At 37.3% G+C, this 18428-nt stretch overlaps 1 protein-coding gene across 1 annotated transcript in view; it reads right to left on the minus strand.

The window, feature by feature from the left end:
- The window catches only part of COL22A1 (collagen type XXII alpha 1 chain), a 667744-nt gene that overhangs the window by 318267 nt on the left and 331049 nt on the right, over window positions 1–18428 (minus strand). The window contains exons 14-15 of the mRNA XM_053715381.1: window positions 17538–17591; window positions 15178–15231 (exon numbers count right to left, since the gene is read on the minus strand). Of these exons, the coding sequence (XP_053571356.1) occupies window positions 15178–15231; window positions 17538–17591 (108 nt within the window). The remainder of the gene's footprint in view (window positions 1–15177; window positions 15232–17537; window positions 17592–18428) is intronic.

An 18428-nucleotide genomic window follows, 5' to 3' on the forward strand; every position in this document is an offset into this window, starting at 1 on the left:
ATAAAAGAGAACAAAAAATATGTTTATTTCCAATATGTTAATTTCCAGAAACACAATACACTTCAGTTATTTTCTACCTTGCTATAGATTGCAGAAGAAGATTTTGTCAATAAATGGTAAGCAACATATTTTATTATTCTGTCATTTATATGACTTATATACTACTGAAACAAATTATAGGGTAGTTCTTGTAAAAAAATTACATGCACAAATTTGTTAGAGCATGTTGTTTTAGCACTAGTGATGCTACAAGGTTATGTGTTTAACCCCAGCTGTGTGACTTCCACTGCTGAGGGGCTCACAAGTGATGTCTGCTCAGGACCAGCAGTTCTCTGTGGCTCCTGAGCGTTACTTTAAAGGGGCACTAAACAGTTTGTTTTTCTGTAAGAATTGTGATTAGCTCCACTTTCCATAGAGAGGTCACAAAGCAAAATATGTAACCTAGGTTTTTAAGATGCTGCAAATTACCTAAAGTGGCTAAATGATTTGCAGCATTTGCAAGTTACAGAATTTGCTTTTTAGCTTCTCTAAAGAGCGTAGGACATGCACAGTTATACCCAAAGATGTATTCAATGTCCCTGTAATAATGAGCTCCATTTATCAGGCTGTGGGAGCAGCTTTGGAGCTCCTGCGGTGCAGAAGCGAATTGTTAAGAAGCAACAGTCTTCTTAAACTCTCTGCCACCTCTGAACTGGTGGTTTAAAATCCCACCGCACTATTCTAACTGTGTTGATTGACAGTCCCTGCTCTCACATGATTGGTTGCACAAGAACAGGGGTGCTAAAGCTAATGCAGGTATGGCTGCTCATGCAATGATAAATGGGAGCAGTGTGATGCTGCCCCCTCAACTTGATCATGGACAGGTTCCCTATTTGGCAACTTTATCCTCCAGCCCTATGTGTTTAATCCCTTTGTGATCTGCACTAGTGCTTTAATTAACAAATTACAGCATGTTTTTTTTTTTTTTTTTTACTAGAACGGCCCCTTAACTATGAAATACAAGTGAATTCTGTCACATACGTACCTACATAATTCTCACACATAAAACAATAAAAACAACATAACATACTTAAATATTGTGTTCTCTAGTTCCTTGTGCACATCACATAATTTCAGTTACCTAAGCCACATACATGTTCAGCAAACATGTGGTCTCTCATCAATCAAGATTCAAGATGGCCAAATGAACTGAACGTCTAGGGGCCGATTTATCATCAGTCTGTCCGATATGATCCGCTCAGTGGATCATGTCTGACAGACATCGATGAATGCCGACAGCATAGGCTGTCAGCATTTACAATTGCACAAGCAGTTCTTGTGAATTGCTTGTGCAATGCCATGCCCTGCAGATTCCCGGCCAATTGGCCGCTAGCAGTGGGTGTCAATCAGCCCGATCGTATAAGATTGGGCGGATAGATGTCCGTAGCCTCAGAGCAGATGGACAAGTTATGGAGCAGCGGTCTTTAGACCGCTGCTTCATAACTGCTGTTTCTAGCGAGCCTGAAGGCTCGCGCGAAAACAGGAGCATCAAGCTCCATTCGTAGCTTGAAAATTTGGCCCCCTAGTATTAACTAAGGGACCTTCCACTTACAGCTCATGGATCGATCCGGCGTTGTCTGATCATTAAATATTTATAGATGCTTTCTGCAAATTGAATTTTTTTATTATTATTTTTTTTTTATAGATTTTGACTAATTCATTGAGAATCAACAGAAGTGATTCCTTGATATGGAAATCAAAATATAACATATTCAATAAATGATCATAATGATTCTGGGTGTTTACAAGTCAGAATGAGTTATAAGATATAAGATAAGATATAAGATTTAAGTATGTCTCTTGCTTCCATTGAAAGGTGATATGTAGGCTCGTAGCCCGTAGTCAATACTAAGCTTGTTTTTTAGTGAGATAGGGGGCATATAAATGCATTTAATCACAAGCATTGCATCCCTTTATATCTTAGTGAATCTAAACTAACCTTTCAAATGGAAATATATATATAACCCACCTAAACCCCCCAAAACTAGTATCAGCTACCCTAACCCTCATTGCATGTTGGTAGCTTACTTCTATAACAGTGTTAATAAACATGTTAGAAAATTTATGTTAGTGACTTGATCATACCATGAGTTTAACCCCTGTAAAGGGATTAAACACATACATAAACTCCCTCTCAAGAGCCAGAACCCTTACAGCTCCCTGGCAGAAACAAGCTGGTGAGCCAATCAGGAGCAGCAATCACAAGACCCACCAAACGCTAGCCATTTTCTGCTCTGAAGCTGCAATGCAGAGGCCTTTTTTATTTACTCTCATTGTTGTCAATCTGGCTATGAACTAATTGCAATATTAAAGGGCCATAATACTCAAATGTTTAAACACTTGAAAGTGATGCAGTATAGCTGTAAAAAGCTGACTAGAAAATATTACCTGAACATCTCTATGTAAAAAAGAAAGATATTTTACCTCAAAAGTTTCTCAGTAGCCACATCCCATTGTAAAGGACTTCTAAGCAGCAAATCAGTATGTCTGTCCCAGGACAGCTAAGGGAGTGAGCTTATGTGCACACTCATCTTATTTCCCTATTTAGTTTAACGAAGTTTACTATGAAATCTCATGAGAGTTAAGTCAAATCTCATGAGATCACAGTAAAAGAGTTCATGACCTCAGCACTGTTGATGCTGATTGGCTGCTGTTCATTGGGCAGCAGCTGAATAATAACGTTTTACACAGAACTTACTCTGCTGAGCTGAGGAGATTGTGAGGTAAAATATCTTCCTTTTTTACATAGAGATGCTCAGGTGATATTTTGCTGTCAGCTTTTTACAGTTATGCTGCATCAGTTTCAAGTGATTTAGCATATGAGTATTATGTCCCTTTAAGAAACGTCTTAACTGTGAGCAGAAAACAGATGGTGATCCAATCAAAAGTGGCAGTTCCACTTAGTAGCCAATCATCGGTTGTGTTCTGCTCAGGAGCTGCAGTGCTTACAGCTCCCAAGCAGGTTCTGTATCTATATATTTAATCCCTTTGTTGGTGTTAAACACATAAACCTATATTAAAAGTGCTGCTGAAATGATTAGAGCTATTGTGCATTAACATCACAAAAGTGCAATCAATAGCGCTTCTATTTTTGTGCTCATATTATAAGTCCAAAATGATTTTTATCTCTGGAGTGATGATCTAGGATGCGCTAACATCATGTCTGATAGAACAGGTGTGCTAAATCCTACACAGACTTCTATTGGGCTTGCACTAAAATTCATATAAAATATTGGTCAAGCGCTAAGCCAATGGCAAGCTAAGCCTCTAACAGTGCTGTGCAAATAGTAGAGTTCTTCCTGTAGTTCTGTGCTTTATTACTAATAATAATTATTTATTTCAGGTTCCAAAAAGTGCAACATTTTACAGCGGTATTTTGGACGGCGCTCAGTAGCAAAACATGAACGATCACTCGCAATATTGGCACAATGGCTAGAATTTTTAACCATCCATTCTTAATACCAGAGTTTGCATTATCTTTTAAGTGAGACAGAGCACAATATAGCGGTCTTTGTCTATTGATTGTGCTCTACTTGTACAGGCAATAGTACATTTGAGTCACTAATACAAAAATCCTCTGATAAAGATGATTATGCCCTTTTGGCAATATAATTTCCCTTAAAGGTACAGTCTAGTTCACGATTCAGATAGGGAATGCATTTTTAAACAACTTTCCAATTCACTTTTATCATCAAATTTGCTTTGTTCTCTTGGTATTCTTTGCTGCAAGCTAAACCTAGGTAGTCTAATATGCTAATTTCTAAAACCTTGAAGGCCGCCCCTTATTTCAATGCATTTGGCAGTTTTTCACAGCTAGTGTAAGTTCATGTGTAACATACAGATAACATTGCGACCGCGCCCGTGTATTTACAAGTGAGAGGGCACTGATTGGCTAAATGTAAGTCTGTCAAAAGAACTGAAATAAGGTAGAAATCTGCAGAGGCTTAGATACAAGGTAATCACAGAGGTAAAAAGTGTATTAATATAACAGTGTTTGTTATGCAAAACAGGGAAATGGGTAATAAAGGGATTATCTATCTTTTTAAACAATAACAGTTCTGGAGTAGACTGTCCCTTTAAGCTTTTAAGCATATATACTGTGCATGTATATATGTGTATGTATGTGAATGCTTGTGTGATTTTGCTGCTAGAATGCACTGCTACTCTATGCAATGCATACTGGCCTTCCCTGGCATCCAAGGGTTAATAATTCTATGTATTCTGTATACAAAATATATATCATTACACTGAGTACACAACATGGCAGCAGCTCTAAAATCAAATATATTGTAATGTTATCCAAAGTTCATTGCAAAACTACTTCACGCTCACTGTTCCATGAATTTCTTATCTTCCGATCCGTCCCTATCATTATTTTATTCTGTATTTCATAAGCAGCTATTGCTTTTCTTTATGCACTGGAATGTGCCGATTTATTCATAGAAAGAAAACCCTAGCAAATTTGTATTGTTGTTTCGGATTTTCCCAGAAACGACAAAATTTCCTGTAAGCAGGAGAGTGGAAAATCCTGTCATTCACTTTCAGATGCTGCATGTATTTCACACTTCATAGAGTTCTGAGACTCCGAGCTTAATTGTAATAAAAAAAAACATCTCTTCTCTGCTTTTGTAAAGTAAGGTTTGCCGAGTCTGGTCTCGTATTCAGAGAAACCCTAACTAATTTGCTCAACACTTCTAATGTAGATATGAATATATATAATATAATACAGGTAGCCCTCAGTTTACGCCGGGGTTAGGTTCCAAAAGGAATGGTTGCAAATCGAAACTGTTGTAAATTGAAACCCAGATTATAATGTAAATCAATGGGAAGTGAGAGAGTTAGGTTCCAGGCCCCTCTCAAAATTGGCATAAGTAACACCTAATACATTATTTTTAAAGCTTTGAAATGAAGACTTTAAATGCTAAACAGCATTATAAACTTAATAAAATAATCACACAACACATACTTTACTTGCATTTTTCTGCAAACAGTTATTTCTATGCATTCCAATCTGGACTGATTTATAGACAGGAAGCTCTTGTTCCTTTGCAAGCTGTTCGATAGCTCAGGTCTGGTTAAACTGATTAATTTCAGCTTGCTTGGCCTGCATATCTTTGCAGCAACACAAGCGGACAGCTCCACCTACTGGCTATTTTAATAAATGCACTGCTTCTCAATGCTTTTCAATAGCAGTCACATGACTTAAAAAAAAGGCTGTTATTCTGAAACGGTGCAAATTGAACCGTTGTAAACCGAGGGCCACCTGTATTTTATATATATATATATATATATATATATATATATATATATATATATATATATATATATATATATATATATATAAGTAATCTTCAGATTGTTATTTTGTTCATAAAATCTATCAAACAACCATTGGCAACCAACTCCAGCCAATGAAGCAATTCATGGCAATCAATAGGATTTTGCATAATCATTCTCCTGCACAATTTTGATGGACAAAATGGTTTCCCCAGAACACGGTAATCAGAAAATGCTAGCACATCCTTCTAGTGTGCTCTTTATTGTACTGGAAATCTTAAGATGTAGTGAAAACATATGTACTACCCATCTCTGGTGAAAAAATGGCCCAATTTCCCTAGGGCCCCAAGCAATTCCCAACAATAAAATCAATATGGGCCAGATTACGAGTGTCGCGCTAACATTTGCATGTGAGGCATATCGGGTTTATTATGTTTATTTGCGTGCGTCTGAAGCAGCGTGCATACAACACGTTAAAAATAAACTCAATCGCAATTGAATTTAACGTGTGAAAGAATAGCAAACCTCAGAGGTCTGGTTAACTATTACACTCGAACAAAAAAGTGTCACAAAACACATAAAACATACATTTAAAAGTACAGTTTCACTCATAATGACATTATCTAATAAAACGTATTTTTTTTAGAAATGCATAAAAAAGTTATAAGGGCTCAAAGATATGAGATCTCAGGTGCTAGAAAAAAGGAATGCAAAGAATTTTAAAGTAGATATACATCCATATACATGGGTGTACGTATGTATTTATGTATTTATACAGGTGAAACTCAACAAATTAGAATGTCGTGCAAAAGTTAATTTATTTCACTAATGCAACTTAAAAGGTGAAACTAATATATGAGATAGACTCATTACATGGAAAGCAAGATAGTTCAAGCCGTGATTTGTCGTAATTGTGATGATTATGGCTTACAGCTCATGAAAACCTCAAATCCACAATCTCAGAAAATTAGACAATTACATGCAATCAATAAAACAAGGATTGTACAAAGAACAATATCGGACCTCTGAAAAGTATAAGCATGCATACTGTATGTACCCTTTTGCAACAATTACTGCCTTAATGCGGCGTGGCATGGGAGCTATCAGCCTGTGGAACTGCTGAGGTGTTATGGAAGACCAGGATGCTTCAATAGCGGCCTTCAGCTCTTCTGCATTGTTCGGTCTCATGTCTCTCATCTTTCTCTTGGCAATGCCCCATAGATTCTCTATGGGGGTTCAGGTCAGGCGAGTTTGCTAGCCAATCAAGCACAGTAATCCCACGGTCATTGAACCAGGTTTTGGTGCTTTTGGCAGTGTGGGCAGGTGCCAAGTCCTGCTGGAAAATGAAGTCAGCATCCCCATAGAGCTCATCTGCGGAAAGAAGCATGAAGTGCTCCAAAATCTCCTGGTAGACGGCTGCATTGACCCTGGACTTAATGAAGCACAGTGGACCAACACTAGCAGATGACATGGCTCCCCAAATCAACACAGACTGTGGAAACTTCACACTGGACTTCAAGCATCTTGCAGTGTGTGCCTCTCTGTTTTTCCTCCATACTCTGGGTCCTTGGTTTCCAAATGAGATGCAAAATTTGCTCTCATCAGAAAAGAGGACTCTGGACCACTGAGCAACAGACCAGGTCTGTTTTTCTTTAGCCCAGGTAAGACGCTTCTGATGTTGTTTGTTGTTCAGGAGTGGCTTGACAAGAGGAATAAGACATTTGAAGCCCATGTCCAGGATCCATCTGTGTGTGGTGGCTCTTGATGCACTGACTCCAGCCACAGTCCACTCCTTGTGAAAGTCCCAACTCTTTTGAATGGCCTTTACCTGACAATCCTCTCCAGGCTGCGGTCATCCCTACTGCTTTTGCACCTTTTTCTTCCACACTTTTCCCTTCCACATAACTTTCTATTAACTGCACTCTCATACCGGACCGGGTACACATCCCATGACCCTGTAACATGCTCAGCCCTGGGTGCACCCTTCCGTTGTTCACAGTTTGTTTGGATTTGAGAGCTTGCATTGTGTGGCTGTTTTAGGGTCCCAGGTATTGGAAAGGACCTTGACGTGGTACCTGGGCTTGTCCCATTTGGCCAGATGCGGTAACTAACCTTTCCATTTTTGCTTTTAAATCTTAGCTGAGAGCTCGTAAGTAAGTGCTGGACTTTCTCTGTGTGTTGTATTAATTTGTTTTGTAATTTTCCCTATGGTTCTTGCACCCAGACCTGTCTGGGGTTAACTGCCTATGACTCTGGGGACAGCACAGCTTCTTGTGAGTGCCGGTGAGCACCCAGGGCTGAGCATGTTACAGGGTCATGGGATGTTTACCCGGTCCGGTATGAGAGTGCAGTCCCCTTCCGTGTATTGTATATGTCTAGGGTGATTACATAAGCCTGTGCACCCTTCCCTTGTTCCCAGTTTGTTTGGATTTGAGAGCTTGCATTGTGTGGCTGTTTTAGGGTCCCAGGTATTGGAAAGGACCTTGACGTGGTACCTGAGCTTGTCCCATTTGGCCAGATGTGGTAACTAACCTTTCCATTTTTGCTTTTAAATCTTAGCTGAGAGCTTGTAAGTGAGTGCTGGACTTTCTCTGTGTGTTGTATTAATTTGTTTTGTAATTTTCCCTATGGTTCTTGCACCCAGATCTGTCTGGGGTTAACTGCCTGTGACTCTGGGGACAGCACAGCTTCCTGTGAGTGCCGGTGAGCACCCAGGGCTGAGCATGTTACAGGGTCATGGGATGTGTACCCGGTCCGGTATGAGAGTGCAGTCCCCTTCCGTGTTTTGTATATGTCTAGGGTGGTTACATATTCCTGTGCACCCTTCCCTTGTTCCCAGTTTGTTTAGATTTAAGAGCTTGCATTGTGTGGCTGTTTTATGGTCCCAGGTATTGGAAAGGACCTTGATGTGGAACCTGGGCTATTGGAAAGGACCTTGACGTGGTACCTGGGCTTGTCCCATTAGGCCAGATGCGGTAACTAACCTTTCCAATTTTGCTTTTAAATCTTAGCTGAGAGCTTGTAAGTGAGTGCTGGACTTTCTCTGTGTGTTATATATATATATATATATATATATATAGCTGTATATATATATATATATATATATATAGCTGTATATATATATATATATATATATATATATATATATATATATATATATATATATATAGCTGTATATATCTATACTTATATATAATTATATATATATATATATATATATATATATATATATATATATATAGGTGTAGATGTATATTTAACCAAAAAAACATAAGATATATCTAGAAATATGGATTAATGAATAGATATATCATATTCTGCTATGGGAAGAACATTTAAATGTGAAATATTAATATTTTCATGTCGGGTAAGTGCACTTGAGAAAATGAGATCGGGTTTGCGCGCGAGTAGGGTTTTAGGTTTTTTCCACTTTTCTTATTTTATTGACTTCTATGGGGGAATTACGTAAACGTGGTCATGATATTCTAACTTTGACTTTTTTCGCATGTTGGGTTAGTGCTTGTGGGAAAACTTTTTACTTTCAACTTGTAATATGCAACTTTGTAATAAGCAAAAAGCTTACTTCTAGAGCAGTTAACACACAAGCAGGATCACAAAATACTGCTCCACTTGTAATCCAGCCCTATATAACAGAACCCCTTAAAACAGCCAGTTAGTCCTCCTCCAATAGGGATAGCCATACTTTGCCAAAGAAAGTATCTGTTGTTTCCAAATACCTAGCTGAGTACTATTTTTGGAGGACCTAGACCAGGTCAAACTATTCTTTATCTATAGCAGCTAAGTCTCCTGGGTAAGCAACATTTAGCTTTAGTAAGCCACTAGGTTTATTTTACCTCCAGAGTGCAATCTTCAATGTAGTTCTCATCTACTGTAATATGACACCACAGTAGTAGACCCCTGGACAAGTCTGGTCCTTTGGGCCAGTAAAGGGGAGCTCCTTAGTAGAGGGGAATTACTTGTCTTCAGGTCTAGATCTATCTTTCACAGCTGTGATCCATTCAACCAGCTTAAGTTACAAAGACAGAGTGCTTTAGAGGTCACAATGTAAGGAGTGAGGAGAATCTGCTGAACATTACAGTCCTAAGTAAAGAATTCTGGCATAACCCAGTTGGCATCTGCAGCTCACCACTTAAACTTGAACCATAGAACTGTGAAAACTGTAATCATTAAGGCAACATAGCTTCTATGAAACCTACTGGATTCCAATAATCTCTTCATTAATTTAATTTTTGAATGAAATGTAATATAGCAGTCTCAGACTGTTTAGTAAACATAACTTCCAAATGGCCTTGACCGTCATTAAACTGTTTTCTTTCACATAATTGACAAGACTCCATAAGCTAGTGATGTATGGGATATACAATCCTACCAGGAGGGGCAAAGTTTCCCAAACCTCAAAATGCCTATAAATACACCCCTCACCACACCCACAATTCAGTTTTACAAACTTTGCCTCCTATGGAGGTGGTGAAGTAAGTAAGCATTCTGAAGCCAAATTCCTCTCAGAGTACAGTGTTTGTCAGAGGGATGTGAAGAGAGTATCGTCTGTTTGATTTTATGGTTTTCCTCGCTGGAAATCTTTTCAAGGGTTCTCTGTTATCGGTCGTATGTATTCATCTCCTACCTCCTTTTTCAGATCGATGATATGCTCTTATATACCATTACCTCTGCTGATAGCTTTCAGTACTGGTTTGGCTATCTGCTATATGTGAATGGGTGTCTTTCGGTAAGTATGTATCATTATTTTAAGACACTCTCAGCTATGGTTTGGTACTTTATGTATTAATGTAAAGTTTTAAATATATGTATTTTACTTATATTTGCCATGAGTCAGGTCTATGTGTATTTCCCTTTGCAGTCCAGCAGTTTCATTATGGGAATCATGTTTAGGAAGTTTGTCTTACCTGGGGTATAGTCTTTTTTCAATTTGACTTGTTTTTTCTTGGAAAGCTTGCAGGCAAATTAGGCTCGCAAGGGTGCAAAATGCTGTTATTTATTGTGTCATTCTTGGCACGAGAAATATTTTTTGGCCGCGAATGTTCGTCGGTCATGACACAAGTTTGTCAGTTAGTTGATGCTAGATTGTTTGGAGCAAAATTGTGTTATGACGCGAGTTGCATCATTTCCGGATGTTTGTTGGTGCCAAAAAAATTCTCAACTTCCTTTTGCGTTGTGCATCATACTTGGTGCCAAAAAAATTAGCTTTATTTTACCTCACTTTCTATATGTTCCTTGCCTTCTTTATGAGGGCTATGCTATTTGCTTTTTTGCCAAATTTAGCACTTGCATTTTTTCCCATTCCTGAAACTGCTATATGTGGAAATAAGATATTTCTTTTTAATGTTATTTTTCTTTTTTTACATTTTACAAGATGTCTCAAACTGATCCTGTCTCAGAAGCTGCTGTAGGAACCATGCTGCCTGAACACAGTTCTACCAAAGCTAAGTGTATCTGTTGTAAGCTAGTGGAGATTACGGGGCCCATTTATCAAGCTCCGAATTTAGCTTGTGGGCTGTGTTTCAGGCGAGTCTTCAGACTCGCCAGAAACAGCAGTTATGAAGAAGCGGTCTAAAGACTGCTGCTCTATAACCCTGTCCGCCTGCTCTGATGAGGCGGACAGGAATCGCCGGAAATCAATCCAATCGAGTACGATTGGGTTGATTGACACCTCCCTGTGGTGCTGGTGCAATGTTAAATGTGGAGAGCGTATTGCTCTCCACATTCAGCGAGGTCTTGCGGACCTGATCTGCACTGTCGGATCAGGTCCGCAAGACCTTTGATAAATAGTCCCCTATATCTCCAGCTGTAGTATGTAACAGTTGTCATGATAAGCTTTTGAATGCAGAGAAGGTTTCTATTAGTGCTAGTACAGTATCTGTTGTTCCTTCAACATCTGAAGTACATGATATCCCTGTTGATATGAAAAATTATATTGCTGATGCGATACAGAAGGCTATGGCTGCTATACTGCCTTCAAATAAGTGTAATCAGTCTTTTAAAACTTCTCATAATACTGATGAATTTGTAATGACCGACAATATATCCTCCTCTGATGAGGATCTCTCTGCTTCAGAGGATCCTACTTCAGACATTGACACTGATAAATCATCTTATCTTTTTAAGATTGAGTATATTCGTTCTTTGTTAAAAGAAGTGTTAATAACTTTGGATATTGAGGAGTCTGGTCCTCTTGATAATAAATCCAGTAAACATTTAAATTATGTCTATAAACCTCCTGTGACTACTCCTGAGGTTTTTCCTGTTCCTGATGCCATTTCTGATGTGATTGCTAAGGAATGGTCTAAGCCTGTTATTTCTTTTGTTCCTTCTTCAAGGTTTAAAAAGTTGTATCCTTTGCCAGCAGCTAGATTAGAGTTTTGGGGAAAAAGTCACTAAGGTTGATGGGGCTATTTCTACTCTTGTACCTCTTTTAAGGATCCTTTAGATAGGAAAATTGAATCTTTTCTATAGAAAGCGTATTTGCATTCTGGCTATATGCTCAGTCCTGCCATTTCTATGGCTGATATTGCGGCTGCATCAACTTTTTGGTTGGATAGCTTAGCACAACGGGGAAAAGACTCTGATTTGCATAGCATTGTTCATTTGCTTCAACATGCTAATTATTTTATCTGCGATGCTATTTTTTATATCATCAAGATAAATGTTAAATCTATGTCTTTAGCTTTTTTAACTAGAAGAGCTTTATGGCTCAAATCATGGAAAACTTTGAAAAAGTAGTTGTGTGAAACATGTTAGGGGGAGTAGGGACATAACAGTCTCTCTCCTAACTTTACTTTATTTTTAACTTGCATCAGCAGTTCTCCAAATACTTCCTATAGGTACTATACCTGTAAATCTGTTTCTAAGAAGATTTATTATCGAGTTTGGAAGACATATTTCATGGTGTTCTCATAAATTCTACTGGCATTCTTTTAGAATTCCTAGAATTTTACAGTTCCTTCAGGATGGTTTGGGTAAAGGTTTGTCTGCAAGTTCTTTGAAGGGACAGATTTCTGCTCTGTTTTATTTCACAGAAAGATTCTAAGCTTCCTTATATTCACTGTTTTGTTCAGACTTTGGTCCGTATCAAGCCTGTTTTTAAATCAATCTCTCCTCCTTGGAGTCTTAATTTGGTTTTGAAAGCTTTACAGGCTCCTTCTTTTGAGCCTATGCATTCTTTGGATATAAAATTACTTTCTTGGAAAGTGTTGTTCCTTTTGGCTATCTCTTCTGCTAGAAGAGTTTCCGAATTATCTGCTCTTTCTTGTGAGTCTCCTTTTCTGATTTTCCATCAGGATATGTAAGAACTTACCTGATAAATTAATTTCTTTCATATTGGCAAGAGTCCATGAACTAGTGACGTATGGGATATACAATCTTACCAGGAGGGGCAAAGTTTTCCAAACTGCAAAATGCCTATAAATACACCCTTCACCACACCCACAATTCAGTTTAACGAATAGCCAAGTAGTGGGGTGATAAGAGGCGGAAAAATGTAAACAGGTTCGTAGGTTCACAGAAGAAAATCATGCACAAATTTACGGCTAGATTACGAGTCTTGCGTTAGCCTTAAAAAGCAGCATTGAGAGGTCCCAACACTGCTTTTTAACGCCCGCTGGTATTACGAGTCTGGCAGGTACAGGTGTACCGCTCACTTTTCTTCAGCGACTCGAGCTTACCGCAAATCCCCTTACGTCAATTGCATATCCTATCTTTTTAATGGGATTTGCCTAACACCGGTATTACGAGTCTTGGAAGAAGTGAGCGGTAGACCCTCTCCTGTCAAGACTCCTACCGCATTTAAAAGTCAGTAGTTAAGAGTTTTATGGGCTAACGCCGTAACATAAAACTCTTAACTAAAGTGCTAAAAAGTACACTAACACCCATAAACTACCTATTAACCCCTAAACCGAGCCCCCCCCCCCCACATCGCAAACACTTAAATACATTTTTTAACCCCTAATCTGCCGACCGGACATCGCCGCCACTTTAATAAATATATTAACCCCTAAACCGCCGCACTCCCGCATCGCAAACACTAGTTAAATTTTATTAACACCTAATCTGCCGTCCCTAACATCGCCGACACCTATCTACATTTATTAACCCCTAATCTGCCGCCCCCAACGTCGCTGCTACTATATTAAATTGATTAATCCCTAAACCTATGTCTGACCCTAAGTCTAAACCCCCCTAACTTAAATATAGCTTAAATACAACTAAATAAAATTACTACAATTAAATAAATTATTCCTATTTAAAACTAAATACGTACCTATAAAATAAACCCTAAGATAGCTACAATATAACTAATATTTACATTGTAGCTAGCTTAGGGTTTATATTTATTTTACAGGCAACTTTGTATTTATTTTAACTAGGTACAATAGTTATTAAATAGTTATCAACTATTTAATAGCTACCTAGTTAAAATAAGTACAAATTTACCTGTAAAATAAAACCTAACCTAAATTACAATTAAACCTAACACTACACTATAATTAAATTAATAACATAAACTAACTACAATTAACTACAATTAAAATAAATAAACTAAAGTACGAAAAAAAACTCAATTACAGAAAATAAAAAAATAATTACAAGAATTTTAAACTAATTACACCTACTCTAATCCCCCTAATAAAATAAAAAAGCCCCCCAAAATAAAAAATTTCCTCCCCTATACTAAATTACAAATAGCCCTTAAAAGGGCCTTTTGCGGGGCATTGCCCCAAAGTAATCAGCTCTTTTACCTGTAAAAAGGGTTAGACTTAGGTTTAGGGGTTAATAACTTTATTATAGTGACGGCGACGTTGGCAGATTAAGGGTTAAGAAGTGTAGGTAGGTTGCGGCGACGTTAGGGGGGCAGATTAGGGGTTTATAAATATAATGTAGGTGGCTACGATGTCGGGGACGGCAGATTAGGGGTTAATAAGTGTAAGATTAGGGGTGTTTAGACTTGGGGTTCATGTTAGGGTGTTAGGTGTTTACCCATAGGAATCAATGGAGCTGCGTTAGGAGCTGAACGCTGCTTTTTTGCAGGTGTTAGGTTTTTTTTCAGCTGAATCTGCCTATGGGGAAATCGTGCACGAGCACGTTCAGCCAGCTCACCGCTACCGTAAGCAATGCTGGTATTGAGGTGAGATGTGGAGCTAAATTTTGCTCTACACTCACCTTTTTGCGGCTAACGCCGGGTTTAAAAAAACCTGTAATACCAGCGTTGTCTTAAGGGAGCGGTGGAAAAAAAAGGCGCGTTAGCACCGCACCCCTGTTAAAACTCGTAATCTCGCCATTAGTTTGTAAAAACTGAATTGTGGGTTTGGTGAGGGGTGTATTTATAGGCATTTTGAGGTTTGGGAAAATGTGCCCCTCCTGGTAGGATTGTATATCCATACGTCACTAGCTCATGGACTCTTGCCAATTACATGAAAGAAATTATGTTTTTATGGTATCCGTCTCAGAGCTTCAAAATCAGACCTTCTATATAAAAGCTACTTTGATAAAAAAAAATATATAATCTTGTGATCTACTAGAAGGGTGTGATCGTTATAGACTCCTGTGGATGGTTTAAATCAATAGCATTGATTTCACTGCTGCCAATATGTGGTCTGGCATAGAAAGAAAGACCACTTTGTTACAAATGGATAAGGCCTGTTTCATGCTTAGCATAATAGATCACTAAAAGTGCTAGTAACACTGGTCAGAACCCTAGGGTTGACACATTGGCCATGATTTCCTAGACAGCTATGTTACACTTGTTGCATGGTGCGCAAGAAGAAACATGAACAGTGCTCTCCAGTAATAATATTCATTATATAAATAAGCAACAAAAAATCTTACCAGCTGTCCAGGTGGGCCTGCGACTCCAATTTCACCTTTTCCACCTTTATCTCCCTGGAATAAAGAGTTAAAAATGAGAATTAATAATGGCTGCTTAAGGCACATAAGGACTGATCATATTGCTTTATAAAAAAAAGATTTTCTACTAATTTTACTGTTACAGTCTATGGTGATTTTTGTAGATAATCCAGTTTCTAAAGGTTTGTGATCAACTACATAGATAACAAACAGTAGCCAACTCCAAGCCTTTAGACATTGTAATATCTGTATATGGTATATGACAAGGTATTTGACTGGAAAGGGCTATATTGTATACATATATGTATGTGTGTATATATATATATATATATATATATATATATATATATATATATATATATATATATATATATATATAAACACTTTGGAGCCTTTTCCACTTGAATACATTAAAACCTGAAAAATCATTTTTAAACATTTTCTTTACTGTTATTTTAATGTAAATATTTTACATTCAAATGTCAATGTTCTTCATATAGGAGGAAATGTTCTTAGTATTTTTAAATCTCTCTCTCTCTCCTGTATATAATATATATATATATATATATATATACATACTGTATATATTCATATAAATGGGCATAGATATATAATTCACAATAAAATAGTCTGATATATATATATATATATATATATACATATATATATATATATATATATATATATATATATAAATAAATAGATATTTAAAAATAAGATAATTTTCTTCTATGTGAAGAACATTGGAATGTAAATAGATTTCACGCTCACCCGCAAGTGTTAGAAGTTTACTTTGAGAGGTGTTATATTATAACTAAGTGGACAGGTTTTATTGTCAATTAAAATGATTTGTTAATAAAACTGGTAACCCAAATATTATTTTAAATTTAATGCAAATGTGATGCAGATGAGGGCCTCCATTACATATGCAGCATCGCCCACAAAAGCCGGCGACGCCAGATTTTACGTGATTTGGGTATTACATATACGGCGTAGCATACAAGTTACGCGCATATATTTCACCCTTTCGGACGTATTTTTTTTAACCATAGACTAACATAGAACAGACGCGCAATTTGGTATCCAATATACAGCGTAAGGACTTACACGCGCAGAATTCAGAAAATCTACTCCATTCTCATCTCGCCACAAATTGCAGGCGCAGCAACCCTTGCACTGACTAAAAAAGCAACGTAACTCCCTGGAAGCCTTAACAAACACATACATTTAAGCAGCATCTCAAGGTTAAAGGGACAGTATACTATGATATTGTTTTTTTAAGGTTTATTTGTGTATTTGAAATAGTTTGAAGCCACATAATCAAATGGATTGAGCTTGTAGGTACTTTATCACATTGTGGACATATACTTGCATATTTACTTTAAATTTCTTCTCAAAACAATCAACAATACTTAGAGGAGAGAACAATGGGAAATCATAATTGTATTACCTTCATCTCTTTATATATGGGTTTATATATGAATTTTGAATAGCCTAATTACGTGTCGCATTTTTATATGAAATCGTGGTTCATTTTTACGAGTGTTAGCCTAATTTGCATAAAACTACTCTTTATTGACACTTTCCATGGATAAAATACTGGCGTAAGTTACTTGCAACGACTAAAATGTGTATTTGCGCACATTTCAGAAGATCGCCAGATTGTCCTACTTACGCCAGTTTAGCATCTAATGCCGCAGTATATGTAATACCCCGATGTGCGAGGTGAAATTACGGACGGCGCGGGTTCCCACGCTTGCACCGAAACCTGTGCCGTATATGTGATCGCGCCTGAGAGCCACAAATTCCTAGTTTTACTTTATCTAGACTTCTGTGTACCCTTTGGTCACTAAATACAGTTAACATTTTCAGCAAATTCAAAAAGCTACATGGGTCCTTAATATATATATATATATACTTGTAGCAAGGATGTGCACTCTCACTTTTACACAACTGCCAGGGTGCTAGTAGAAATTGATATGCAGGAACAAAAGACTTGCACTCACTGGACTTTTTGTATAATATTTACTTAACAAAAATGTGACGTTTCGAGGATAGTGTATCACCTTCTTCAGGTCTGAAGAAGGTGATACACTATCCTCGAAACGTCACATTTTTGTTAAGTAAATATTATACAAAAAGTCCAGTGAGTGCAAGTCTTTTGTTCCTGTATATATATATATATATATATATATATATATATATATATATATACTGTATATATAAAACCTTCAAATTAAAAATAGAAAGATATTTTTGGAAGTGTATTATTTACTAATATAATTTGCTGCAAGTTATCTTGGTATGAACTCTTTAATAATCTACAGTGGAAAAAATCTTACTCTCTCTCCCTTAGCTCCATCTCTTCCAAACGGACCAGGTGGACCAAAAGACCCCTAGAAAACAAAAATAAAACTGAGATTATATGAAATGCATTGAAGTATTCCCATAGTAATACATTAATTACTAAAGTTATCAGGTGATCCAGTGAACAAACCTATCAGGTTTTCAGCATTGCCAATTGGACTACTGAAGATGCCCCTATCACTGAGATGTGAGAGATAAACGCCTTGCTTATGTTGTAAGGTGAAAATTTGTCGGTTCACATGAGACCTGACCTACTGATAGATGGGGGATGTACACAGTATGTGAAGAATTCCGTGCTGCAGAGGAACATGTGCTTCTCTGAAATTTATTGACATAAATGGTTATCAGTGTAGTTGACTGACCTCAAAAAAATGTGGAGAAAAATGCTACTTCCTTTCTTATATTGAACACAATTTTGGAAATCATATTGTCAGAACTATTACAGGGAAATAAATGTACAAAAAGAAAATGAGTTAATTTGTTAAGTATTGGATCATTGCTTCCATATAATTATGTGTTTAACCCCTGAAAATGGTTAAACACATAGTTAAAATTAGCCCTGGCAGCAATGCACTGGTGGGAGCTAAGTGAACACAAATGTTGGGCCAATATGTGTGCAGCCACCAATCACCAGCTTGCTCCCAGTAGTGCAATATAATAGATTACTAGATACTAGAAGTAAACTAAAAATACTTAAAATTGAATGCTCTATCTGAACCATAATTTAGATTTTTTTTTCCTCCTTTAATTAAAATTGGATACTGGTAGAAAACCCTTTATACAAACTGCTTGGGACCGGCATAGTTTGGATTTGGAAATATTTGTATCTTTAAAATGGGACAGTTTGGAGAGGGAATGGAACCAAG

Source organism: Bombina bombina, chromosome 5 (genome assembly GCF_027579735.1).
Source record: "Bombina bombina isolate aBomBom1 chromosome 5, aBomBom1.pri, whole genome shotgun sequence".
Lineage (NCBI taxonomy): Eukaryota > Metazoa > Chordata > Amphibia > Anura > Bombinatoridae > Bombina > Bombina bombina.